Genomic DNA, 27,919 nt, shown 5'->3' with positions numbered 1-27,919 from the left:
GCGTTCAAGTGTGGGGCGGGGCCTCTGCTTAGGACCAGCGTGGAAGGGGAGAGGCAGCACCTGTGGAGTGTGGAGTTCCGGAGTTGGAGGTAAGCCCTGGGTGAGGGTGTGTGGGTGGGGTTTTGCCCAGCGGTTGGAGGGAGTCTCAGAAGAGGTGTCTGAGTGTAGAGGTGGAGCCCTGGGTGGGTGTGTAGGGGCGGGGCTTGGGCTCTGCACTGTAGGAGGGAGGCTCCGAGGTCAGAGGATTAGGCCCAGGAGCCCAAGAGCTCCCCGGTGCCTAAGTGGACAGGGAAAGCACTGCCATGTTCTCTTCCTGTCCTCTGCGCCACCCCCTCTCGGTCTCCCCCAGGTTCTCCCCTGTCACCTCTGGACCCCTAACCGTGGGTGGGTCCCCCTGGGTGCAGAAACTCCTCCCCTCCCCCAGCCGCCCTTCATGGGTGCTGGTCCCGTCCTGCCTCCACTTCGCCTCCCTCCTCACTCCCCCCCACACCCCACGTCCTACCCAGTCGCTGGGGGTTCCTCCCGTCCCCTTAGGTGTCCGTGGCCCCCCACCAGTGCCTGGTAGGTGCCCTAGTTGTGCAGAGACGTGAATTCTGCGTCCTCCTAGTCCGCCATCTTGACTCCACCCCCTATACTCATTCTTTTTTTTTAATTTTAAAGAATTTTAATACATAATATGAACTATTTCAGTCCCTCTTAACATGTAAGACCCTGACTCAAAGTATTTTTATACCGTTATTTTCAAGTATTGCACAATATAGGTACAAAATTAATATTTATGATTACATTTTCTTCCACAATATATAGCAAAAATCTTTAAACCTTTAACAGAAAATACATTTTTTCAAAAAGCAAATATTCGTACATTTTAATTCCACCACTAAAGGAATATCCTGTACACAATTTAGAATAGTTGATGTCTTTAAAATGGGTATTTTACAATTTCAGTAAAAAAAAATACAACATGAAGGTGCTGCTGTCACAGATCCCTGTAGTAAAAAGATATAAATGCAGGGGCTTCCCTGGTGGCGCAGTGGTTGAGAGTCCGCCTGCCTGTGCAGGGGACACGGGTTCGTGCCCCAATCTGGGAAGATCCCACATGCCGCGGAGCGGCTGGGCCCATGAGCCATGGCCGCTGAGCCTGTGCGTCCGGAGCCTCTGCTCCGCAACGGGAGAGGCCGCAACAGTGAGAGGCCCGCGTACCGCAAAAAAAAAAAAAAAAAAAAAAGATATAAATGCAATACCATGTCGTAGAAACAATATATATATAACCTTTGATATTTTACAAACTTTGTACTAAATTAAATTATACAATTAGAAGAGACCAATAAACCCACTTATTAGTGCCAATTTTTTTTTTTTTTTCTTTTTTTTGTGGCACACGGGCCTCTCACTGTTGTGGCCTCTCCCGTTGCGGAGCACAGGCTCCGGACGCGCAGGCTCAGCGGCCATGGCTCACGGGCCCAGACGCTCCGCGGCACGTGGGATCCTCCCGGACCGGGGCACGAACCCGCGTCCCCTGCATCGGCAGGCGGACTCTCAACCACTGCGCCACCAGGGAAGCCCAGTGCCAATATTTTATAAAAGAAAAAAATCAGCCATGTCTTTGCTATATCTTAAATACTATAAGAGGCCATATCTGAGAGTATACTTTAAAATATACAGTCAGTATAAAATAACTTTGTGCTTGGTTTGCAATGAAAAATGATGCATGTTTTATTTTTGTAACCAAGCTTGAATGTATCCTTACTATAAGCTTAAAAAAAAAATCTCAAGGAGGTTATAAAAAAAAAAATCCCCCTTGGGCCTGAGGATTTTAACTTGTACGATACATCTTTTCTTTTTTTTAGTTAGCCATAACAGGCTGGAATGGCTGGTTAGAATACTGCATGTTATTTAAGCTAAAATTCAAGCCATCTACAAAAGACTTCTCGTGGAGGCCTCCATAGGCCACAAACACATCAAAGGCATTACTGTTCTGGAGAGGACTGAGGTTAAGGGCGCTGTCACCTGGGAACATTCTATTGGTACTACTACCTTGAGCCTTTATATTAGGAAAAATAAGTTTCTTGGCGTTAGGAGAAAGAGCGGAGGTTTTCTGCTGTTGCTGCTGCTGCGGTGGTGGTGACGGCGGTGGCTGGGATGGCTGTTGCTGTGGCCGTGGCTTCTGCTGGCTACCCAGGCCCAGCCCATGCCGAGAGTGCACTGAGGAAGAGATGGCTTTCTGCTTCAAGAGGTCATTCACGTTCAAGCCGAGGTTGATAGGGGAAGTACGTGCAACCTTGTTGCTTCGGCCACTATTCTTCATTTTGGTAGAGCCGAACTTGGTGGCAGCAAAAGTGGCAGTGGTAAAGGTTAAAGGCTGAGTGGACCGGGGCATGAAGGGAGGGCTTACAGCAGCAGAGTGACCAAAGGGAGGAGATGGAGAGCTGGACGCTGATGAGGCTGGGTCACTTGTGGGCATAAAAACCGGGACCTGGGCTTCCCTGGTGGCGCAGCGGTTGAGAGGCCGCCTGCTGATGCAGGGGACACGGGTTCGTGCCCCGGTCCAGGAAGATCCCACATGCCGCGGAGCGGCTGGGCCCGTGAGCCATGGCCGCTGAGCCTGCGCGTCCGGAGCCTGTGCTCCGCAACGGGAGAGGCCACAACAGTGAGAGGCCCGCGTACCGCAAAAACAACAACAACAACAAAAAACCGGGACCTCTGGGTTAAAGCTGTTTTTGAGCTCCTTTTCCAACTTACATCCATTTTCATTATTATCATCCACATAAAACACCTTCAGTGGTCCCTTTTCACCAGTTTGGTAGGAAACCTCAAATGGGTCGATCCAAACACTAGGATCCTACGGCAGATTGCCACGAACACCATCAGTGCCCAAACCACTCTCTTTGGAGGCTTGTTCAATCACTGGGTCCACTTTCTCCCCTGCGTGTATACATCTAAACCCTGATCCTTCGTATGGCTTTTCAGGATTCCAGTGCCCTTCATATTTCTTCTTAAGAAATCTTACAAGCTCTTCACCAAAACTGTTGACACGTCTCCTGGGAGGGGGCTGCTTCCACCACAGACCCGGCAGCTGGGCAGGGGCACGGGAGGGTAGGCGGCGGTGAGCCGGCCGGGCCGAGGGCGCGCCGACGCCGCCAGGCGGCGCTCGCCCCTTCTGGCTTGGGGTGGCGAGGACGGGGTCAGGGGAGCGCGCTCACTTCTCCGCACAGCCCGGTGCCCGGCCCAGCGTCCGCGTAGAGCGCCCACTCCGCGCCGCGCCGGGGCTTTCCTCCTTCTCCCCTACACTCATTCTTTAAAGACTAAACTTCTGGCCTCTGAGGAGGGGGAGGAAGGGGCTTTTTGTCTGACTGTGGGATCAGAGAAGCGATGTAGCTGTTTAACTCGATATATAATGTTCAACCAACAACAATTGCTTGGGTTACGGATTGGGTTCAAAGGCCCCCAACAAAACCTGACCAAGCGGTTTAGCAAGGTAAGTGTTGATTTTTAAAAAGAGTATAACACGAAATCTAGTGTGAGTGATCCAGGCTGGTGCAGCGGCGGTGCACCCCATTTTCTGCCGTTCTCAGCATGTGACTTTCCTGTTTCTGGCATCCTTCTGGGCACTTTGATCACTACTGGGCAGGAGGAATGGGGAAGGGCAAAGGGGAAAGCTCATGCCTACTAGGTTTGTCCCCTTAATTCAAGAAAGCATCCTTAGAAGTCCCCAAGTGGACTTTTCATTGGCCAGAAATGGGTCCCATGGCTGCCCCTAGTGGCAAGAGTCTCAGGGTGGAGTTTTTTTTGTTTGTTTGTTTTCAGATGGCCTTTATTTAATTCAAAAAGGAGTTTTTATTTTTAACAGGGCACCTGTATCCCTGAATAAAACCAAGTTCTCTGGGAAGGAAAGAAGGGTGACAGGATACTAAGTAGACAACCTGAAGCTACTGTCACCCCTGTCTCCCCACCTTTGGTAATTCCTGTGCTCCAAGTACGGAGCTTCTCAGGGCTTCACCTGAGTAAATTGATTCACCTCTAGGTAGATTGTAACTTCCTTTCATCTGCCGTTTGCTTTCCATCTTCCAAAGTGACCTCTTTTACCTGCCAGGGCCTTCTCTCCATTTCTCCCTGTCCTTGTGGCTAATATACCTTTTAACATCGTCTGTTATCATTTTAGTAGGATTTGGAAGGGAGGGATGACCAATTTGTGTGACTGATAACACCATTTGAAGTCAGAGGTTGCCTAGAGCTCCAAGGAGGTGATTCTAAACACAGTGGCTCTTGGTTTTCTAGGAGGAGAGGAAGTGGGAGGGCTCCCAGGGGCAGAGTGAGGAAGTGGGACCAGAGCAGGAGGAAGTGGGCGGGGCAGGGTGGGGCGAGTTAGCTGGACAGAGGAAGGGATTGAAGGAGAGGGAGGGAAGGAGGAAGAGAAGAAGAAACGGAAGGAACAACTAACATTTCCTGAAGGTTCACGAGGAGGCGCCACCAGCGCACTGCTTTACAACCTTCATCTCTTCTAACCTCAGCCACTCTGCGGACAACCCAACTCCCCCCTGGTCTTTGGCCGTAGTGGCCAGAGTGTGTCTGTTTCATCCTCTTGTCTATGGCTTTAGGTCCTCCCAGGGTCACTGGGTAGCAACTCCCCAGCTCCACCACTCTCAGCCACGTGGGGAAAAGGCTTTCCCACAGGTCCCACTGGGGCAGAGTGGGAATCGGTGAGCTCCCTCCAGCCCTTCTAGGGTGTGCAGAAGTCTTGGGGGGGACTTCCCTAGTGGTCCAGTGGCTAAGACTCTGTGCTCCCAATGCAGGGAGCCTGGGTTCGATCCCTGCTCCGGGAACTAGGTCCCGCATGCCACAACTAAAGATCCTGCATGCCGCAATGAAGATTCCACACGCAGCAATGAGACCCTGTGTGCCACAACTGAGAACTGGCACAGCCAATAAAAACAAAACAAAACACAAAAACATCTTGGGGCTTGCTGCCCCCCCCCCCAGGACCTTCATACAGGAAATGGGACTCAAACCTCTCTATTCTGAGATTCCCGAACTCATTTAGGAGTTCGAGTACCCCTGACTCCAGGAGGTGAATTTGTTGAGAAACAGGTCATGAGGCAGTTTTTAGGACCTCCACGTAAACATGTCCTGTGATTGTTCTTAGAAGATCTTAGATCTAGCTTTCTCCTCTTCCCTGCTGACCAGAGGATTTTTAATCAGTCAGGATGGGAAATGTGTGAGTGCAGATAGATTCTGCCTGCGGTTGGATTCCTAGAGATAGTTTTTCTTTATATCTGGACTGTGGTTTTTAAACTCAAAAGCCAAAAATGTGAGGTCTGCAAGTCTCATTGGTAGTGCAGTCATGCTATAAAGAGAAATACGGGAGAGGGAAAGAAGGCACATAAATCTATTCCACGCTGTACAGTTAAAAAAAAAAGATACAGAAGAATTTAAAGTGAAAAGTAATAGTTTTCTGTCCCCCTTGCCCCCTCCCCTTCTCCAGTCCCTGGCATTACTGCCAGGAGGCAACCCTTTAAAAGTTTTCTTTATTTTACTTTATTTTTATTGAAGTGTAGTTGATTCAAAATATTATGCTAGTTTCAGATGTACAGCAAAGTGATTCCACTATATATAATACATATATATGTAAATTCTTCTTCAGATTCTTTTCCATTATAGGTTATTACAAGATACTGGATATAGTTTCCTGTGCTATGCAGTAGGACCTTGTTGTTTATCTAATTTATATCTGTTTTGTGTCTGTTAATCCCATACTCCTAATTTATCCCTCTCTCCCCTTCCCCCCTTGGTAACCATAAATTTGTTCTCCATGTCGGTGAGCCTGTTTCTGTTTTGTAAATAAGTTCACTTGTATTGTACTTCGGATTCCACATGTAAGTGATATCATATAATATTTGCCTTTTCTGACTTAGTTCACTTAGTATGATGATCTCTAGGTCCATCCAAGTTGCTGCAAATGGCATTATTTCATTCTTTTTTTTTTTTTTTTTTTGCAGTACGCGGGCCTCTCACTGTTGTGGCCTCTCCCGTCGCGGAGCACAGGCTCCGGACGCGCAGGCTCAGCGGCCATGGCTCACGGGCCCAGCCGCTCCGTGGCATGTGGGATCTTCCCGGACCAGGGCATGAACCCGTGTGCCCTGCATCGGCAGGCGGACTCCCAACCACTGCGCCACCAGGGAAGCCCTATTTCATTCTTTTTTAATGGTTGAGTAATATTCCATTCTATATGTATATATCACATTTTCTTTATCTATTGCTCTGTTGATGGACATTTAGGTTGCTTCCATGTCTTGGCTATTGTAAACAGTGCTGCAGTGAATATTGGGGGTATGTGTGTATCCTTTCGGACCATGTTTTTCTCTGGGTATATGCCCAGGAGTGGGATTGCAGGATCATACAATAGGTAACTCTATTTTTAGTTTTCTAAGGAACCTCCATACTGTTCTCCACAGTGGCTATACCAATTTACATTCCCACCAACAGTGTAGGAGGCTTCCCTTTTCTCCACACTCTCTCCAGCATTTATTGTTTGTAGATTTTTTGATGATGGCCATTCTGACTGGTGTGAGGTGATATCATATTATAGTTTTGATTTACATTTCTCTAATAATTAACGATGTTGAACATCTTTTCATGTGCCCCTTGCCATCTGTATGTCTTTGGAGAAATGTCTATTTAGGTCTTCTGCCCATTTTTGGATTGGGTTGTTTGTTTCTATGATATTAAGCTGCATGAGCTGTTTGTAAATTTTGGAGATTAATCCCTTGTCAGTCTCATCGTTTGCAAATATTTTCTCCCATTCAGTGGGTTGTCTTTTTGGTTGTCTCTTCGCCTGCCTGTAGGAGAGAGGTTGTCCCCTTCTCACAAGGAGAACTGGCTGTGAAACTGGGCAATGGATTATGGGGTATGTGAAGCTATGCACCCCTCCTTGGCTCCCTCAGCACCTGGCTGCTTGCAGGCTACTCATCTCTGCTCCTTTCCTGTCCCAGAGGGTATTCTGGGGTATAATTGTCTGCACTTCTTATAACACTCTGGAATGTAGGTAAGGGTGTTATCATTCCCATTCCCCCCCATGTGTACATAACTGCTCTGCTTCTGCTTCCGTGATATCTTTCTTTGTTTGTTTTTTTGCTTGTTTTATTTTTTCTTTGCTTTCTTTCTCTCTTTAAATTTTTTTTATTATTTTTTGTTGTTGTTTTCTTTCTCTTTTTTTCTTTTTTGCTACTGTCATGTCTTTAAGCTCACTGGGACAGGCCAGGGGATGTTGCCGGTAGATGGTAGCTGTTCAGCTGAGCTTGGGTAAGTTCATTTTGGCCTAGAATTCAGCTTTACGGAGCTGATCTTTTGAGAGCTATTTTACTCCCATGTGTATTTTTCACTTGATTCAGAACTCGGAGGGGGAGATGTGATTATTCAACACTCTCACAAACAACAGTGTGGGCTCTGGAGACAGGATCCAGTCTCAAATCCCAGTCCTTTCATTTACTAGCTTTGTGACCTTTGGCAAGTTACCTTCTCTGAGCCTCAATTTATTCATCTGGAACTTGGGGGTCGTGATAATTAGCCACCTTTAGAGCTGCTTAAATAGTGGGTATAATGAACTTAATACATTTCTTGACACAGTAAATGCTCAATAAATGTTAATTATTTTGACCTACGCTCTGAAACAGTTCAAATGGCATAGAAATTATCTGATCCTTGCAGGTTAATGAAAATTATTTAGTAAGTCCATCTGGTCTGGGAGCTTTTTGTGAGTTAGATCAGGGGTCAGGAAGTCATGGCCCGTGGGTCAAATCTGGCCCTACACCTGTTTTTACATGGCCTGAAAGCTAAGAATAGATTTTACATTTTTTAAATGATTGAAAAAATCAAAGGAGGAATAATATTATTCATTTATTTATCTTGGAAAACTTTTTTTATTGAAGTATATCTGACATATAACATTGTGTAAATTTAAGGTGTACAACAGGTTAATTTGATACATTTATATGTTGTAATATGATCACCAGTGTGGCAATAATTAGCATGTGTGTCATGTCATATAATTATCATTTCTTTTTAGTGGTTGGAATGGTTAAGTTCTAGTCTCTTAGCAGGTCTGATGATTATAATATAATATTGTTGTCTATATTCATTATACTGTGCATTAGATCTCTAGAGCTTATTTACTACCTGTTGCAAGTTTGTGTCCTTAAACAACATCTATCTTATGCCCCCACCCCCCATCCCCTGGTAGCCACCATTTTACTTTCTGTTTGTACACGTTTGACTTTTTTAGATTTAGCATATGAGGATATCATACAGTATTTATTTTTCTCTGTCCGACTTACCTCACTTAGCAAAATGTCTCAAGCTCCATTCATGTTGTCACAAATGGCAGGATGTCCTTTCTCATGACTGAATAATATTCCGTGGTATATAAATACATACCACATCTTCTTCATCCATTCGTCCACTGATGGGCACTTAAGTTGTTTCCATATCTTGGCTCTTGTGAATAATGCTGCAATGAACCATGGGAGTGCAGATATTTCCAAAAGAAGAATAATACATTGTGACACCTGGAGATTATGTGAAAATCAAATTTCAGTGTCCTTAAATAAAGATTTATTGGGAGATGACCATGCTCATTTGTTACAGACTGTTTTCATGTTACAATGGCCGAGTTGAGTAGTTGCAGCAGAGACCTGTGTGTCCCATCAAGCCTAGAATATTTACTACCTGGCCCCTTACGGAAAAAGTTTGCTGACCCTGAGGCAGATGACTGACACCTTTCAATTTCTTCTATGCTTATTATCCTATTCAGAAATATAGTAAGAGTAAGAGAGGAGGATTTTCTCCTTTGCCATGTTGAGCAGGCAGTGCTGATGGCATAGCCAACGAGAGATGGTATGTAGATAGCAAATATCTCAATGAGATTGTCATTAGATTCCCATTAATGTAGAGCAGGAAAATCTTAAAACGAAGCCTGAGTTTTCCATTCCTGTGCATTACAAGGTCAAGGGCCCACACTGAAATCCCGTAGTGTGTGTCTGCTTAGGGCAATCCTGGCAACCTTACTGGTTTCTTCTGAGCTGGACTGTTGCCCTCCCTCTGCTCAAATAAATCCAAACCATTCTCTTCCAGGAGCCACTTCAGAATATGTTCCTTGCCATCGATCAATGGAAAGAAATGATGTTTATGAGAGTATTGTGTGAAATGTGGACTAGAATAAAGTGTTGACTATTGTTATTTTACACAAATGCGATTGTCTGGGTTTGTCTGGTTTGCTTGATCAACCCTGGCACAGCCTTTCCTGCTGCTTGCTGAAGTCCTGTTTCTGGTTATCCTGGGTTTCATCTCTGCTGCTGATGTCGGGTTCTGTCCTTTGGGTGGAGAAGAGGATGCCTGCAGACCCAGAGCTGCTGTTTATAATCAACATTACTGTTGTTTTATTTTTGTTAACAGAGCTCATCCTCTTTGTCTGATGGAACTCAGCTACCTTCCATCAATGTACAATGACCAAGGACATTGTGATGCCTTTGGGAAAGGGTTGATAGGGGGATGCAACAGCAACTAGGGTGTCAACGACAAAGTCCCAGGTTCCCATCCTCCTACATCCAGGCTAACTGCCAAGCCTCCGGGTAGATGTCTAAGTGTCCCAGACAAGGCATCCTGTATTTCCATTTTGGTTTTGGATTCTGTCATCGCTGCTCCAGGCAATTCTGTTAATCATTTCCTTTGTCAAGTTTACCCAGGGTTGGGCAGATCCCATGAGCAGATTCCCTTAAACTCACACGCCCCTGACTTGTAAGCCAGAACCATCAACTTTCAGTGGGAACTGTGAGGGCTGGAGATGCCTCAAACCAGCGGACACTCTCCGTAGCTGTATGGTCCAGTGGGAGTTTAACACTGGCCTATATTATGCTTGGGCAATGAGGCTTTGTGCCCAAATTCATAATTTTATATTATCCCGATGTCCGTCATTGTGGGGGGACCCAGAAGTTATAGTAACAATCTCTAAAGGCAACGCCTTGATGAAGTCCAGAGAATTTGCCAACGATGTTCTCTCCTTCTGCCCCATTCCATCACCCACTCACTCCTCCACGCACTCCATTCCAGCCACTGCCACAGTCGACCACTGGAACTCTTCTCTCCAGGGTCGACAGTGTCTACTCAACCACTAAGTTTAAAAGACAGTTTTTCATTCTTACCTTGCATTTCATATCTGTCCTCAAAACCCCCTCTTCCTTACCTCCTGTGATCTTGCACCCGGGAGGATTAGAACACCATCTCCAGATGCTGCAGGGTCAGTGTTAGGTGTGACCCTCACTCTGGAATTCTGGTGTGTCTGAAGCAACCTCCACATTAGTCAACAGAAGGAGTAATGCTCAGTAGAAACCTCACCGCCAGATCCTGTAGGAAGGAAGGCAGAGGAGCTGAAGCCTTTGTGATGTGGCCTTGGTTAGTTAGCCAGATTACAACCTGAACTCACACCTGCATGAGAATCCCTGTCCTCTCTCTCAGCAGACATGTTCACTTCCTGTTTCAGAGGAGACAGAAGCCACAGGCTGGATTCCAAGCGGTCACGTCTAATGAGCCCTTTTCATGCCCTATCTTGCTTGACTCTGCAGACTTTACTTCACCCCTCCTTTCCACTGTGACCCCTCTTGTGTCTCTGCCCTTATTTATTTATTTAAAGAAGATGTTGTGGGTAGGAGTTTACTAATTAATTTATTTTTGCTGTGTTGTGTCTTCGTTTCTGTGCAAGGGCTTTCTCTAGTTGTGGCGAGCGGGGGCCACTCTTCATCGCGGTGCACGGGCCTCTCACTATCGCGGCCTCTCTTGTTGCGGAGCACAGGCTCCGGACGCGCAGGCTCAGTAGTTGTGGCTCACGGGCCCAGCTGCTCCGCGGCATGTGGGATCCTCCCAGACCAGGGCTCGAACCCGTGTCCCCTGCATTAGCAGGCAGATTCTCAACCACTGTGCCACCAAGGAAGCCCTCTGCCCTTATTTTATAAGTCTCCTTGGTGGCTTCCCTTCCTTCTGTTTGTCTAGACTTTTCTGACAGTCAATTCTCTTCTCTCTTCATGAGCTTGGTAATTTAAACCACACTCATGGCTTCACCTACAATTTTTATGATCACTAAAGCCCTGTCTCCAGCCCAGGGCTCTCTTGATAGCGCCACATCTGCTTGTTGGACGTTCACGGGCCTATTCTGGGTGCTTCCAGCTTGACAGATGGAACTCTGGTTCCTTCTTCCAGGCATCTGGTAGCACTCTGCCCCAGGCCCGACGTTTGTGCAGACACACGGCACTACCTGCAGCTCCCAGACACGTCATTCTCACCACTCCCTAGCGGCAGTTATGCTGCTGCCTGTTTCCTCCACCTGGAACCCCCTTCTCTTCCTTACTCCCCATCCCCCAGTCTTCTCAAGATTAAGTTCAGAAGTCATTCCATCCAGGGTCGCCTTCCTTGAGTCCCTTTGCTGTTACCCTGTGTGCACACCGGTGTGGAACTCATTACACAGGATTCTAACTGTGGGCTTCTCTTCTTCTTTCCTTGCTGGCTTGTGAGCTCCCTGGGGACAGACTCCCAACGATAGCACAGCCCCACTCTCTTGCCATTCTGCTGTTGACTGAAGGAAAAACGCACAACATAAGAGCTGTGAGTTTGGGTTTTATTTGGGGACCTTATGAGGACACTAGCCTCTCAGGAGCTCCGAGAGAACCGCTCTGAAGAGGCGAGGGAGAAGCCAGTATACATATATGATTTGGGGCTGTGGAATACGTGCAGGCAAGCATACATCTCGGTAAGAGATTACGCGTGGTCACACGGATCAGATATCTCAGTTAGTGGTTTGGTATTTGTGTGTGTGTGTATGGGAAGATGCAGGAACCTGGGTTCCTTAAAATTCTTCCCGAGATGTCTCCGTCTGAGGAGACTGCTTCTCCAAAGCACAGCGTATCCTGTTATTGTTCTGATTTCCTCAGTGACTTAATCCTTGTAGGACTGGGTGGTGAGCAACACCCTTTGTTCCTCTTTGTTTACATTGCTCTGTGTGAGGGAGAAGCTTTTTTATTTTATTTTTTATTTTTTTGCGGTACGCGGGCCTCTCACTGTTGTGGCCTCTCCCGTTGCGGAGCGCAGGCTCCGGACGCGCAGGCTCAGCGGCCATGGCTCGCGGGCCCAGCCGCTCCGCGGCATGTGGGATCTTCCCGGACCGGGGCACGAACCCGCGTCCCCTGCATCGGCAGGCGGACCCCCAACCACTGCGCCACAAGGGAAGCCCGAGAAGCTTTTTTAAAATCACAAATTATCCACTGATGTTAAAGTATATTTGAGAGTTCTGGCCAGAGGTTTGCTGTCTTGCTTGTGCAGTCAAATCACTCGGGAGCTTTTAAAAAAATACAGATTCTCCACGCTCCCCTTTCTGGAGATTTTGACTCAATAGATCTGAGGTAAATCCCAGACACTTGGACTATTTAAACTCCACTAGTGACTCTGTGGGGCAGCAGGACCGGGAACCACCGAGAAGGTCCTCTACTAACGAGGGACACATTTATGAACTGTGTTATCAGTGAGCACATTGGCAGGGTTTGGTAAGTCCCAACCAGGGGGCAGCAGTGGTGCTCCCCTCAATCCCACAGGATGCTGGGGAGGTCCTGCGGCCAGCTCCCCCTCCGTCCCCAGGGAGCGGCGGGCACAGTAATGAGAACCATGGAGCCCTGGGTTCATATTGTTTGCAGTCTCAGATCGTACGACAGTTACTCTCTTTATATAAGTTAATGCAGTTTTCTCATTTGTAAAAGATGGCTAGTAAAAGTGCCACACCATAGGTTTTATATGATGGATAAATTGTGTGTGTTTGTGTGTAAAATTTACCAGTCTGACACAAACTTAACTCTCAATAAAAGCTGACTACTATTTTCTTGTCCTTTTTGTCAAAAGACGTGTCATAGGCTCTTCCTAGTTTAGAGCACTGAAGAAAGCCACATAATCACCGATTTTCAGAACTAGAAGGAAACCTAGATTCGCTTCCTCTCTGAACTAGATGGAGAAGCAAGCACAGCTCATGGTTTCTGAGTCTGTAGACCCATGGACCCAAGGATGCAGTCACATCTCTCTTACAGCACTTGGAGCTGTGAGGAATTCTGCTGAACAGAGCTTGCGCCGGTGCAAGTATATTCCATTACGAGGACGGGTATCTCTCAAAGAGGACTGTGTCCACATATTTTTATTACTCCAAAAGCTTTTCCCACCGGCTCAGGGTTTTTTCAGCTCAGAGCTTATCCTTTCTCATGTCTGCCTTCCTCCTTGCCTAGCTGGCTCTCTATTTCAGTTCAGCCTTCCCATCCTTGGGGAATTGGTCCCTCACTCCCAATGACTTGGTCAGTGTTCTCTTTTATGGCTGGGCTGGTACCATGCGCATCTTTGGCAGCAAAGACGAGGTTGTGGTTTACAAGAGTAAACTCAGTTAATGGATGCGAGCCCCGTTGGACTTTAGCTCCATAATTGCAGGGGCAATATCTGGTTTTCTCTTCTTTGCTTAGAACAGTGCCTGGCCCAGAGAAGAGGAACAGCAGACATTCTTTGCCGGAAACACAGTTGTCACCTTCCATACATGCTCTTGGATTGCAAAAATATCTGCAGCTAATAACAATGGTGGTAATAGAAAGAGTAGCAACATTTGATTGCTAACTATGGCCAGACACTGTAGAAACACAATTTATTATATTTAATCACAATTTATTATATTTAATCCTTGCTACAAATGTATAAGATTTCCATTGTATAGTTGAGGCAGCCGAGTGTAGAAAGCAAGAAACTTGCTCAAAATTGTACATTTTCAAAGCCAGAAAGTCCACCTCCAGCACTGATGATCTGTGCATTGTAAAGAAAGTGGTACTTTCAGGTTGGATGTCTAGTAGCGGTGACATGTCAGATGGACTGGAGGTGGATGCAAGTTAATTTCCGTCTCAGTTGCCCCTTGCACCTCAGTTTCTGATCAAATAAATTTTTCTAGTCGAAGACTCCTCACTGTCGTTCCTTCATCTGTCTCTCTTTAATTCTTTTTTCCTTCTTCTGTTTTTTAGACAAGATTATATATTAACAACAGCAAACACCGGCATGGATGTAAGCGCCAGAAATTCTCATTCAGTGGGAATGCAAAACAGTACAGCCACCTTCAAAGGCACTTTGTTAGTCTCTTAAAAACGAAACATACTCTCACCATATAAGCCCGCAATTAGGCTCTCTGCTATTTACCCCAAAGAGTTGACAGCCTATGTCCACATGAAAACCACACAAGGATGTTTGTGCCTGCTTTATTCATAGTTGCCCAACTTGGAAGCAATCTAGATTTTTAACTGAGTGAGTGGATAAATAAACCACGGCACATCAGACAACGGACTGTTGTTCAGTACTAAAAAGAAACGAGCTACCAAACCTTGAAAAGACACGGAGGAATCTAAATACATATCACTAAGCGAAGGAAGCCCACCTGGAAAGGATGCATGCTGTATGATCCCCACTATATGATATCCTGTAAAAGGTAAAACTGTGGAGACAGTAAAAACATCAGTGGTTTCCACAGGTTAAGAAGGAGGAAGAGAGGGCTTCCCTGGTGGCGCAGTGGTTGAGAGTCCGCCTGCCGATGTAAGGGACACAGGTTCGTGCCCAGGTCCGGGAAGATCCCACATGCCGCGGAGCGGCTGGGCCCGTGAGCCATGGCCGCTGAGCCTGCGCGTCCGGAGCCTGTGCTCCGCAACGGGAGAGGCCACAACAGTGAGAGGCCCGCATACCGCAAAAAAAAGAAAAAATAAAGGAGGAAGAGATGAGTACACATGGCACAGGTGATTTTCAGGGCAGTGAGACTATTACACATGGTACCATAATGAGGATAATTAGTATTATACATCTGTCGAACCCCATAGAACGTACAACACCAAGAATGAACACTGAACTATGGATTTGGGGTGATAATGATGTGTCAGTGTGTTACCAAGTCCAAGCTCATACTGCCTGCTGCCCAGTAAGCCAGTAAATCGAGAGACAGGTTGCTGGGGCAAGGCACGACAACTTTATTAGGAAAGCCAGCAGACCGAGGAGATGGTGGACCTGTGTCCCAAAGAACCATCATCCCTGAGTTAGAACTCAGGCTTCTTTTATACTAAAAGGGGTGGGGGGTAAAGTCAAACATTTCCTGGTTCCAGTCAGACTCCAGAGGGGGTGTGTTAATTTCTTCCTCGCAGGAGTCATTCACAGGTGGGCTTTGTCAGGAGGTTTCCTGTGAGCTAAACAAAGGTATTTTAGCTTAATTCTCATTGCGTGGGAGGCTGTGTTCCCAGGGATGGGCCATAATGTTTAATTTAAGCTTGTAGGCACATCTCTTTAGTGATTAACTTACAGCAAAAGCAATAGAATACAGAGGTTAAAGTAAAAGAAACAGATCCAATATGGAGTCAGATTTGTTCTTCCCTATTGCAAATGTAGGTTCATCAGTGGAACAAATGAACTATCTGATGAGAGCTGTTGATAGTTGGAAAGGCTGTGCCTGTGTGGGGGAGGGACTATATGGGAACTTTCTGCTCAATTTTGCTGCGGATCTAAAACTGCTGTAAAAAATAAAAGTCTACTTTCAAAAAAGGAGGGACATATGTTGTTAAAATATCCTCCTCAGACAAGGGGAAAAATTCCATGGAGAAAGAAAAATCAAGGAATAAGTCATCACTTATAGACAGCTGATCAACTATCGGGGAGTTAAAGGCAATCTATTGAAAACACTATTAGAACTCATTAGAATTCATCAAGTTAGCTGAATACAAGATCAGCATATAAACATCAAGCACAATCGATAAGCCAGCATGTAAACATCAAGCACAATCGATAAACCAGTACATAACCTAATGGAAATAATGATAAATGGACGAAGGTAACGATAGCAACAAAAAAAATATTGAAATATATTTAATTAGGAATATATAAACGTTTAAGGATAACATCATGAAACTTTACTCCTGGATAAAAAAGGGGGTCTACCATGAGGTTTTTGTATAGCAGTCTAAATACACACACACACACACATACACACACACACACATATAATATATATATGATTGTTTTAAGTTGTTGATCTCCTAATTTCAAGTGGATTTTAAAAACCCTGCATCTGTACTCTCCTCCCATTACAATTACTGCTTTTGACGTCATATTTTACATCTAATTGTTTTGCGTATCCCTTAACGGCTTATTGCGGACACAGATGATTTTACTACTTCTGTCTTGTAACCTCCCTACTAGCCTTGTGTGTGGATGGTTTCCTACCCTTATTGTATGTTGCCTTCACTGGTGAGCTTTCTCACTTCAGAATTTTGTTTCTAGTTGTAGCCAAGAAAGGGGTCTAAGTAAATGGACGCACCCACCTTACTTTCAAGGAAATATGAAAGCATTTAATGATGTCAACTGTTCTCACACTACTCTACAAATTCAGTGCAGCCCCCATTAGAATCCTAATGTGGCAGCTGTGGGCTTATTTTAAATTCTAAAGCGCTGTTTTAATGTCTCAAAATTAGCACGTACTCACTTATTGGGTTGAGAGGAGGAGCCCGACTTTGGTCCCAGGTTCAAGCCCAGCTCTGGCACTTTCTACCTGTGGGGACACCAGCAAGGTGCTCACCCTCCCAGCCTCAGTTTCCCCATCTGTAAAATAAGGTGACATAATCCTGCCTACTTCATGGGATTTGTCTTAGGATAAATAATACAGGAAAAAAATGTCCAGCACAGTATCTGGCAGTAAAAGTAGCTATGACACTTAAGTAACAAAAAGGAAAAGAATATAAGTACTAAGTCAAACAAAGTAAATCACCTCTCTCCCAAAGTCAAATAACAAACTGAGTCTACCTGACTTTGCCTATGAGGAATGTTTATTTATCCTAAATGCTAACAAATTGTGCTTCAGAATTTGACTCTGGTTCCATTGGGATTTCTCTCAGTTAAGAAGAGACCATTCCTTTTTCAATCACTTTATTGTTTTATGGCGAGTTCTAAGTGACTCTTATTGTGGTTTTAATATTCTTAGTACTGACTATAGGAACAAGGGTATAGGAAGGTGGTGGGTGGAGATAGATATTATTTATCCCAAGACACACAGGGACTCTGGGGACGCATGTCTTCAGCGGGATGCTCTGGTCACTCGTGTCCTTTTGGCTGAGGTTGGAAATCCCAGAGATTCTTTAGGTCTTGCAACGGACGAACATATGTCCCACCTCCCCTTTCATAATCCCTCTTGTTCCAATTTACCAAAGACAGTAGGTTTCTGCATCATCCACCAGAATCTTAACACAGAGCCTTGACTCTGCGTTTAGAAATCCCTGGACCTCAAAGAAACAGTTTAAAGTCTTATTTGGTGATACAGAAAAATTTTTCTATATCAAGTGATTTCTACTTCTTTCCTCTAATAAAATCAAAAGAGGACCTAATTTAGCTGACTGATGAATTATTAAAAATCATTTTGAGTGATAAATTACGATGCCATTTTTAGCCTGTAGTTCAGAATGATTGAAAAAATTGAATGGCATCGCTATCCAAAACTCATTCTGCAACTGCAAATTCATGTGACAAGTGTTTTCAGAGTTTACATCCATGAAGGTGAAAAACATGAATAAAAGTACCTCATTTTAGCAATAATTCACAGTATCCGTGTATATGTAAAATCAAGAGTCCTCATTCAGTTCATGAAGAGATACATTTATCAATAACATTTTACATCACGTGTTTAAAAAGAATCAACAATTGAAATAAATGTCTGGTCTTCATGCAAAGTTGCAGGCATCTCTGCTGGTGCCCAAATCACCGATACACCTTATCTTACAAACTCCTTGAAGCCACTTTATCCCTTCTTCCCATGCCTTTCTGCATTGTGGAACCTACGAGATTTATGCCCTGAGGTTCCTCAGGGAAACGTGTGAGTGATGTAGCCACGCCTTACTACTCCCACAGACCACCTGCCAGGCCCCCTCCTACCCCTAAGGCAGCTCAGACTTTGGGCCAAGGGTGTGAGCTGCAGAGGGAGGCATATAACATGGAAAAATCCACTGGGCATCAGAGGTTGTTTCCTTCACCTTGTTCACCAACTCTTGCCATGAAGTGATGGCCTTGTGATGTTTAAATCTCTTTTCTGTGTCATACCTTAGGCAGAAGGAGGTAAGAAAATATCAGAAATGCTTGGTTTGCTCCGGAATTCTCCATAACAGTTACTCAGTGTGTGCACTGGGCTACCTGTGCTGTTCATAGTGCTGGGGATCCAGCCCAGGTACCAGTTGAGACACAACCTACAGTTTGGGGACCATCATCCACTTGTAAATTGACTTCATCCACCACGTGGCATCAGTGGGGTACTCCCGTGAGCCAGTGCCATCAGGTACACTATTTGGATGGCCCAAGGCCTCCTCTTCTGAGAAGGCAGAGCTGTGTTCATCACAATACATTTTGCCTCAATAATACAATTTTTAACTTTGTATTTGGAATTAACTTCAAACACGCAGAAACATTGTAATGATATGTATAGTAGAACACCATCATGCCATTACCCAGATGCACTTTTTTTAAAATTGAAGTATAGTTGGTGTACAGTATTTTATAAGTTGCAAGTGTACGATAGATTCACAATTTTTAAAGGTTTTATTCCATTTACAGTTATTATAAAATATTGGATATATTCCCTGTGTTGTACAATATATCCCTTGTAGCTTATACATAATAGTTTTAATTCCCTACCCCTATACTTCCTCTCTCACCCTCCCTCTCCCCACTGGTAACCACTAGTTTGTTCTCTGTACCTGTGAGTCTGTTTGTTTTTTGCTATATTCACTAATTTGTCGTATTTTTAAGATTCCACATATAAGTGATACCATACAACATCTGTCTTTCTCTGTCTGACTTATTTCACTAAGCATAATACCCTCCAAGTCCATACATGGGGTTGCAAATGGCAAGATTTCATTCTTTTCTATGGCTGAGTAGTATTCCATTATATAGATATACACCAGATGCACTTATTGTTGATGCATTACTTGATTTACTTTATATATGTTCTTTTGGAGACTTCTTCTCACAAAGACACAGGCCAGACATTTCAATACATGGAAGAAAAATTCCAACAGACACGCATAGCCTTTAACATGAAATTATACCCATATATTCCACTGGCCCCAAAGCTGTGGCAAGACCATACATACATAAAGTCAGGGACGATGTAGGGACTAAAGAAACTACAATAAGCAGATCTTTTGTGGATGCGAACCCTCCCATGTCAAGAAGAACATGTAGGCTGCATTTGAAAGATTGGAGGAGCACTGCATTAATGAAACTGTCATGGGCTCCTGATTTCCAGGCAGTGTTCCAGAGGTTTCCCTTACCATGCAGAAGACACTTGAATGTCAAGGACCCTCCCTCCATCCGAAGTCCTTTTCTGCAGGAGCCAAGACTGCCAGACCAAGGTGAGGCACTGTTCCAATACGTCTGTTCTACCTAGGGAACGGATGTTACCGAAAGCAATTCCGAGGGAGAGCTGCCTTGTAGCAGTGAAGCCAGGTGTTAACAACTCTTCCTGCTCCTCCCACAGTAAGGTGAACTGGCGTGTCCTTGAGATACACGTTCTCATTGTAGGGCAGCCCCACAGGTGCAGGAGACCCCTGAGGACAGCAAGTCACAACCCCTTCACTGGTCCCTTCCTGAATAGGGGAGTTTGAGTCCTCTGCGAACACAAGTGCCACTTATGATAATGGAAATAGCAGATTTTGCCATCTTTCCCCTTGAGAAGAAAGGAGTAACCCTATGGTGTCCATGACAGGTTGAATGAAAATGAAGGTTTTTTAAACTTATTTATTTATTTGTTTTGGCTGTGTTGGGTCTTTGTTGCTGTGTGCGGGCTTTCTCTAGTTGTGGTGAGCAGGGACTACTCTTCGTTGTGGTACGTGGGATCCTCATTGCAGGAGAAGCAGTTGGCTCAGCAGTTGCGGTACGCAGGCCCTAGAGCATGCGGGCTCAGTAGTTGTGGTTCGTGGGCTCTAGAGCTCAGGCTCAGTAGTTGTGGAGCACGGGCTTAGTTGCTCCACGGCATATGGGGTCTTCCCGGACCAGAGATTGAACCCGTGTCCCCTGCATTGGCAGGCGGATTCTTAACCACTTCGCCAGAGGGAAGTCCCAATCTCAGACTCTCTTGCCAGCTGCCTTCTCATTAGCTTCTCTAACGGAAGACACTGATGAAGATAGGAAGGTGGGAAGAGGGCAGAAGTCATGTGCTGCGGTATTGTTTAAGGGAGAAAAGCTTTCTAGAATCCAGTTTAGAATTTGTCTATCTGTGGCAGACCACTAATTGGGGACCTGTTGCCTTCCCACGATCAATAGAGAGAGAGGCAGAGAAACCAATCAATAAAATAAAGAATTTGAGGTGTGGCCCTGACTTGCCAGCCCTGGGCTATATGGACTGTGTCAGCTTGAGAGAACCAATTCATCTTAAGTCCCAGTAAATGGAGACACACTTTCTTTACATGAGAGTCCGTATTGTGCTCATCTGGTGTATTGAAACTTTTTAACGGGAATCTGGACCTCTCATAAAGGTGTTTTGGTCCATGTATCATTGGGTTTTTTTTGGTTTGTTTTTAAAATATTTATTTATTTATCTTTGGCTGCATTGGGTCTTCGTTGCTGTGCGCAGGCTTTCTCTGTTTGCAGCGAGCGGGGGCTACTCTTCGTTGCAGTGGCTTCACTTGCTGTGGAGCACGGGCTCTAGATGTGCGGGCTTCAGTAGTTATGGCACGTGGGCTCAGTAACTGTGGCTCTCCCGGCTCTAGAGCGCAGACTCAGTAGTTGTGGCGCACGGGCTTAGTTGCTCCGCGGCATGTGGGAGTCTTCCCGGACCAGGGATCGAACCCGTATCCCCTGCATTGGAAGGCGGATTCTTAACCACTGTGCCACCAGGGAAGCCCCATGTATCATTGTTAAATCAGTCTTTCTGCGGGGGAATAAAGGCTGCGACTTCCGCCACCTTGCTGATTTCACTCTGGGGATATCCTAGTTCCTCTCTAATTTCCAGTAGCTACCACGGAGAGCATATAAAAGCTGCTGTATTTTTTACACATTGTTGATACATCTAGCCTTACAAAGTATCTCATCTTACTATCTTAATACTGCTTGTTGTATTTCAAGAGCCTGTCTCATGTTTCCTGGCAAAACAATCATGCTCTCTGCAAATGAATGTGTTTTCTGTCTTCTTTGGAAATATTTAGGATTGGTCCATTTTATTATTTTTGTCGCTACTTAGGGGGGTTGACACAAAGCAAGGTTGACTGACTGCATGTCACAGGCATATTTTTGTTTATCCTGGATTTTAATGGAAATGTCATTAGCATCCATTATTTTATTTTATTTTAATTTTTTTAATGATTTTCTTTGTTTTGGCCGTGCCATGCGGCTTGTGGGATCTTAGTTCCCCAAACAAGGATGGAACCCAGGCTCTCGGCAGTGACATCAGCAAGTCCTAACCACTGGACCGCCAGGGAATTCCTGCATCCGTTATTTTAGAACTGCACTTGCTCTTGGCATTGTAAATTATTTTTTTGTACCTAAATAGTTTCTTCTATACTTATTTTACTTTAAATTTTTATTAAGAATGGTCATTGAGTTTCATTAAATAACCTTCATCTAGTCATATAATAGGGAGATTTCTCTTTTTCAGTTGTTGAGATGATGATATTGGTAACGTGTATGATATTGAACTGCACCCTTGGTTTTGGAATCCCCTGTGTATGTTTCACATTTTAATCCAAGGCCACCTCTGGCCTATATTTAATGATTTCAGAGGAGACCTTTTTTTTTTTTTTCGGTACGCGGGCCTCTCACTGCTGTGGCCTCTCGCGTTGCGGAGCACAGGCTCCGGACGCGCAGGCTCAGCGGCCATGGCTCACGGGCCCAGCCGCTCCTCGGCATGTGGGACCTCCCCGGACCGGTCACGAACCCGCGTCCCCTGCATCGGCAGACGGACTCTCAACCACTGCGCCACCAGGAAGCCCAGAGGAGAACTTTTATATACACACACACACACACATTGACATAATACTGTGGTTCTCAAAGCCTGGTCCATGGGCCACTGTGGAACTCTGAGATTCTTACAAGGGGTCCTGGGAGATCAAACTCTTTTAATAATGATACTAAGTTATTATTTTTCAGGTCACTCTCATTCTCTTACAATTGTTCTTTGGAGTTTTCCAGAGGCTACGTGATATGTGACACAGCAACAGAATTAATGCAGAAGAAAATATATTTCAGCAGTTTTCTATCAGTCATATGTTAAAGAGACTTGCAAAAGTCTAAACATTGGTAATCCCAATGCAACACAATTTTTTTTGTCCTTTTGGAAAATATAAACTTTTTAATAAAGATATGCTATATATTAAAATATATGAATTTATTATTCTTATGATTAAATAAAAAATAAATATTTTATAAATGTCTCCATTTTAAACTGTGTAAATGTAGATATTTATAAGCCACTTAAACAGAAGCTCTTCCTTGTGGTCCTTAATCGTTTTTACGGTTATAATGGATTCCCTTTTCTGAGAACCATTGACATAATATAACCACAGACATGTAAGTACATTTTATATATGTATCATTTGAATAATACTAAGTACCCTACTTATTATTTTCACTCCTAGCTATCAATACTCATAAAAACAAGGAAGGTTGAGGGACCTCCCTAGTGGTCCAACGGTAAAGAATCTACCTTTCAAGATCCCACATGCCTCAGGGCAACTAAGCCCCCGCACCACAACTACTGAGCTCACACCTCAACTAGAGAGCCTGCGTGCCGCAAACTACTGAGCCCAAGCGCTCTGGAACCCACGCGCCACAACTAGAGAAGAGAAAACCTGCACTCTGCAACTAGAGAGAAGCCTGCGCGCCACAACGAAGAGGCTGCATGCCTCAGTGAAGATCCCTGTGCCGCAACTAAGACCTGACGCAGCCAAAAAATAAATAGATAAAATAATAATAATAATTAAAAAAAAAACAACAAGGACGGTTGAGAAGAAGTGGACGTTGACAAAAGGATGATCAAGGAAGATCTCACTGATAAGGAGACATTTGAGTAGAGACCAAGGACACAAGAGAAATTGAAATGAGATTAAAACAGGATTGGTGTGCACTGCATATTCCTATATGTGTTCAAAGGCAAATACTAATAATAATAAATTTTAAAATAGTATTCAGTTGTTAGATTGTGTATATTTGGCAAATACACTGCTCAGAGACAGGACTAAGTGGGCAATTAATAGATATTTTTTAAGATTTTTTTTTTTTGGATGTGGACCAGTTTTTAAAGTCTTTGTTGCATTTGTTACCATATTGCTTCTGTTTTATGTTTTGTTTTGTTTTTCTTGCTGCGAGGCACGTGGGATCTTAGCTCCCTGACCAGGGATGGAACCCGTGCCCCCCGCATTGGAAGGTGAAGTCTAAACCACTGGACCACCAGGGAAGTCCCAATAGATCTGAATCCAATAATTCTTTCAGTCTCTGATATTCTTTCTTTACCTCCAAAACACATATATATCTTCATCCTTCTACTTATTTATTTTTTTTTGCGGTACGTGGGCCTCTCACTGTCGTGGCCTCTCCTGTTGCGGAGCACAGGCTCCGGAGGCGCAGGCTCAGCGGCCATGGCTCACGGGCCCAGCTGCTCCGCGGCATGTGGGGTCTTCCCAGACCGGGGCACGAACCCGTGTCCCCTGCATCGGCAGGCGGACTCCCAACCACTGCGCCACCAGGGAAGCCCCCTTCTACTTATTTTTATATTATCTCAGTGGTTTCTCTAAAAATGGTTATTACTGTTACATATGAGTCCAAGTTGGGGGACTGGAGCTGGGGGTGCTCCTCAGAACACAGTGGATGCTGACAGTGGGCGGTGGGAGTATTTGCACTGGGTGTGGGCGTAAAGAGATGCAGTGCCTGTGCAGCATTTGAAAGTGATGAGTGAAAGTGAAGCTTCCCCGGAACCTACTTTTCTAAATAACATCAGTGATAAAGTTCACCTCCCTGAAGAGATATCAGTATAAGTTTTAATACTCGTTCTACCTTCCATTGCCCTGGAACAGACCACTCCCAGAGCCCTGTTCTCGATACTCCCCTGACTCCATGCGGTCAGTCAGGCACCCAGGCTGTCCTGATGAAGGCCTCAAGCATCTCTTAGGGCCTCAGGACTCTACTGGATCTTGGCGTTAGGTGGCAGATGAGGGAATAGGGAAGGGGCTTTCTGAGACAGGTCTGGAGGTGATGTTTCCCATGACTCCCCCATTCCATTGACCTGAACTCAGGGACGTGGCCACACCCCAGGGAAACAAAGCCAGCTGTGTGTCCTGGCGGCAGAGGAAAATGGCTTGGTAAATAGCTCTCTAGTATCTGTTTGTTTTGCTTTTTTAAACTGCTTTATTGACTTCACAATATATAACGAACATCTCTTCATGCAACAGGTAAAACTCTCCTGCTGATAGAAACTTACAGATTGGGTCAGAAACACAACATTCAATTAGAAGTTGGCAATAGGAGACCCACAAGAAACAAGTAACACCAAAAGGTTTACAACAAAGGTACGTCACAAACATTTAAGTTTAGGAAAATATGTGTCTCCCTACTAACTTCAGGGAAGACATCAGGATTCAAGGCATAAGGCAAAAATCATGATGGTCCTGGTGAGGGGGGTCAGGGCTAACTGCCCGCGGGCTATGACTCACTGCTTTTCCCTCAGCTGCCTCACCTCCTCCCCAATCCTTTCCGTATTCTCTTCTCTCATCCTTAGCTGTGGCTCTCTAAGACTCTGAGTCATGTCGCATCTACACTGCAGGGTGGACTGCCTAATGCAGAACCGCCTACGATTTCCTCTAGGTACACACTGTTCACCAGCCTCCAAAGGGCCACGGGCTCTCCTTTATCAGCATCTCGCCCCTTTTCATCCTTGTTTTCATTCTCCTGGTTGGCATGTTCCATGTTGAGAGTGTTACTGCCTGTTCCTCTTTGGACGCCATTGCTCCTGGGCCTGTCCTCGCTGCCTCCTGCTTCTCCCGATTCTTGCTGCACGTGCGCCGCCGCCACACTTCGACTCGCAGACCGTTTTCTGTGGCCAAACGCCATGCCGCGCGGGGGCGCATGGGGGCTGCCGTCTCTGCCCCGGGACCCCTGGGGAGGGGTCCACAGGCCGTGTCCGCTCGCCCACGCCATCTCTGGGGACCCCCCTCCGGGTCCCTTACCTATTCTCCCTGCACCTCCTACTCTTGGGGGCCGACCCCGGCCCGCACTCCCTCAGGGCCACCAGGAGCAGGGAGCGAGAAGTGAGTGAGCGACGGCCGGGCTGATATCTGTTTTTAATATCCTTACTGTCTAGAGCATAAACTATTTTGTAAATTGTTGATCTTGGTAGGCAAACCTATATTTCATTTCTTTTCCTTAAATTCTTTTTTTTAAAATAATTTTTTAAAATTTATTTTTATGTATTTTATTTTTTGGCCCTGTTGCACAGCATGTGGGATCTTAGTTCCCCGACCAGGGATGGAACCTGTGCCCCCTGCATTGGAAGCGTGAAATCTTAACCACTGGGCCGCCAGGGAGGTCCCAATATTTCATTTCTAATCCTGTCACCCTCAGCAAGATCTATAAACAAAACACATTTTTTCAACAGCTTTATTGAGATATAACTCACATATCATAGAATGCATGCATTTAAAGGGTACACTTCAGTGGTTTTCAGTATATTCAGGGTTGTGCAGTCATCCCCACAATCCACTGTAGAACATTTTTCACCACCCCCCAAAAGAACCCCCCAGACAGCAGACATTCCCCATTCCCAATAACTCCCTCAGTCTCAGGCAATAAGTAATCTACTTTCTGTCTCCATTCTCTTTTAATGTTGCCGATGAAAAGTCTGTTGTGAATTCTAGTTATTTTGTGGGAAAAGTTTAGATTTTTCTTTTCAACTTTGATTTTCTGAAACTTCACGGAAACTAGGCTTTATTCAGACATCAGTCTTTTTCACTCATCTATCTTAGCCCTCACTGAACCCTTTTAGTCAGAAACTGACGAAACACGTTTATCTTTACTACCATCCCCAGGCAGTTGCCATCCTGTTCTTTTTTTTTTTTTTAACTGAAATATAGTTGATTTACAATATTGTGTTAGTTTCAGGTGTACAGCAAAGTGATTCAGTGATATATACATTTTTTTTTCAGATTATTTTCCATTCTGTTCATGTATTTTGTGAGAAGTGTTTTAACTCGAGTGTTTACTTCCAGGAGACGCAATATTTGCTTTAGTCTAAGACACGTGTTAGAAGTACAGCTAGAACGATGCATTTCTGCCTGGACAGATGTTACTATCCTGTCTCCAGCTCCAGGTAATAAGAGTCCTACAGAGTGTACTTAGAAGGAAAACTACGAGCAATATTTCCATGAGGTCTTTTTCTCCATCCTCATTTCGCCATAAACTTCTAACACGGCACTAAGGATTCTAGCCTCCTCCCTGGTCTGTGATTCCTGTTTCTTTCCACCCGAGTTTGTCACCAGTGCATTTTCCGCAGGGCATGTAGCCCTCACGTACCTACCGTCTGCTCTCCATTCCCTATCCCCTGAGTGCTGAAGCTACGTATTAGGTAATGAGGACCCCAGGTTGAAGCCTTTTCCACTCCACAGAGCGACAGCCCAGTGCTGGAGAAAGACACCTAAAATAAATACATTGGGTATGTATTTGACGATTCATTGATTTCTATTTTCTAGGAAGCGTGGTGTTTTTTTACCGAGTGATTGGAGATTTTCCTATGATCATTCTCTTCTTGATTTTCAGTTTGATTCCACGATGGTCGAAAACATACTTTGTACGATTGCACTTATTTTGCCATTGTCAAGGTTAGTCGAATGACGTGTTGGTGTGGACATCCTTTGCTCCCGTCTCCAGTGTTCCTGCTACACTCCCATCCTCTGGACATCTGGTAGTTGTTGGCACGGTCCACTCTCATTCTTTTTGGCGCTGTTGGCACGGTCCACTCTCATTCTCTTGAACTCCGCGTGGATTTCCAGGCACAAGTCCCTTGAACAGACACTCTTCGGCTATATCATTGGCCAGGTGGTGCGCCTGGCAAACACGTGACCATGGAGAATGGGTACCCTCACTCCACTGGGGCAGCTCTGTGATGTCCTGAGGCAGATGGAGGCCCAAGCTGTCCAGGTGCTGAGACTGGGGCTAGGAAGGGGCTTTCTGGGCCTGCCCTGTCTAGAGGCTGACATCAGGTTCTGCAGTCCTAGGAGGGTACCTCCTGGGAGCTGCCATTGCTCGGAATCCTGAGACCTCCTCCCTTCCAAGCCGGTGACCGGTCTGACTGGGAGATGGGAATTTCACTGACTACAGTCCCATTTGGCCTTCTGGCGCCGCAACGCAGGACCTTCTCTTGTGTTTCATTCCTGTCCGTGTTATACCTGACAGAGGAGTTGAACCTGGTGGGAGCTGAATTGTCCCGAGAAAGGGCCAGAGGTCTACCTGGTGGAGGGGATGCCCAGGTAGGAAGAGGGACCCTCGGAGGTGTGAGCAGAAGTGGCAATAACTTATCCCTGGTTACAAGATTGTGGGGACTGGTAAAAGTAAGGGGAGATAAGGTTTGATTTTAAAATCTCTTGCTTTGGGACTTCCCTGGTGGTCCAGTGGGTAAGACTCTGCGCTCCCAATGCAGGGGGCCCAGATTCGAGCCCTGGTCAGGGAACTAGATCCCGCGTGCATGTGGCAACTAAGAAGTCCACATGCCGCGATTAAGAAGTCCACATGCCGCAACAAAGACCCGGCGCAGCCTAAATGAATAAATAAATATTTTTTAAAAATCTCTTGCTTTGCTTTATTCCGATGTAGT

General features: G+C 45.3%; 1 protein-coding gene, 1 long non-coding RNA gene and 1 pseudogene across 3 annotated transcripts; 1 reads left to right on the top strand and 2 right to left on the bottom strand.

Moving 5' to 3' along the window:
• Window positions 1-27,892, top strand: LOC109549556 (uncharacterized). Of its 2 annotated transcripts, none has more exons than XR_012333570.1 (6): window positions 1-89; window positions 5,997-11,646; window positions 19,373-19,478; window positions 24,507-24,623; window positions 26,414-26,761; window positions 26,866-27,892. It is a non-coding gene; the product is annotated as an uncharacterized lncRNA (long non-coding RNA). The 2 variants fall into 2 exon arrangements; XR_002175872.3 differs by having other exon boundaries at window positions 26,319-26,761.
• Window positions 1,391-2,464, bottom strand: LOC109549554 (protein Tob1-like). The gene has a single exon (XM_019932560.3). The coding sequence runs from the start codon at window positions 2,462-2,464 to the stop codon at window positions 1,847-1,849; it is 618 nt and encodes a 205-aa protein (XP_019788119.1). The 3' UTR covers window positions 1,391-1,846.
• LOC109549555 (protein BEX1-like) lies at window positions 24,637-25,073 on the bottom strand (annotated as a pseudogene).
• Window positions 27,893-27,919: the final 27 nt, after the last annotated feature.

This window comes from Tursiops truncatus, chromosome 8 (genome assembly GCF_011762595.2).
Source record: "Tursiops truncatus isolate mTurTru1 chromosome 8, mTurTru1.mat.Y, whole genome shotgun sequence".
In the NCBI taxonomy this organism is placed as follows: Eukaryota; Metazoa; Chordata; class Mammalia; order Artiodactyla; family Delphinidae; genus Tursiops; species Tursiops truncatus.
This window is presented reverse-complemented; position numbering and strand designations above follow the sequence as displayed.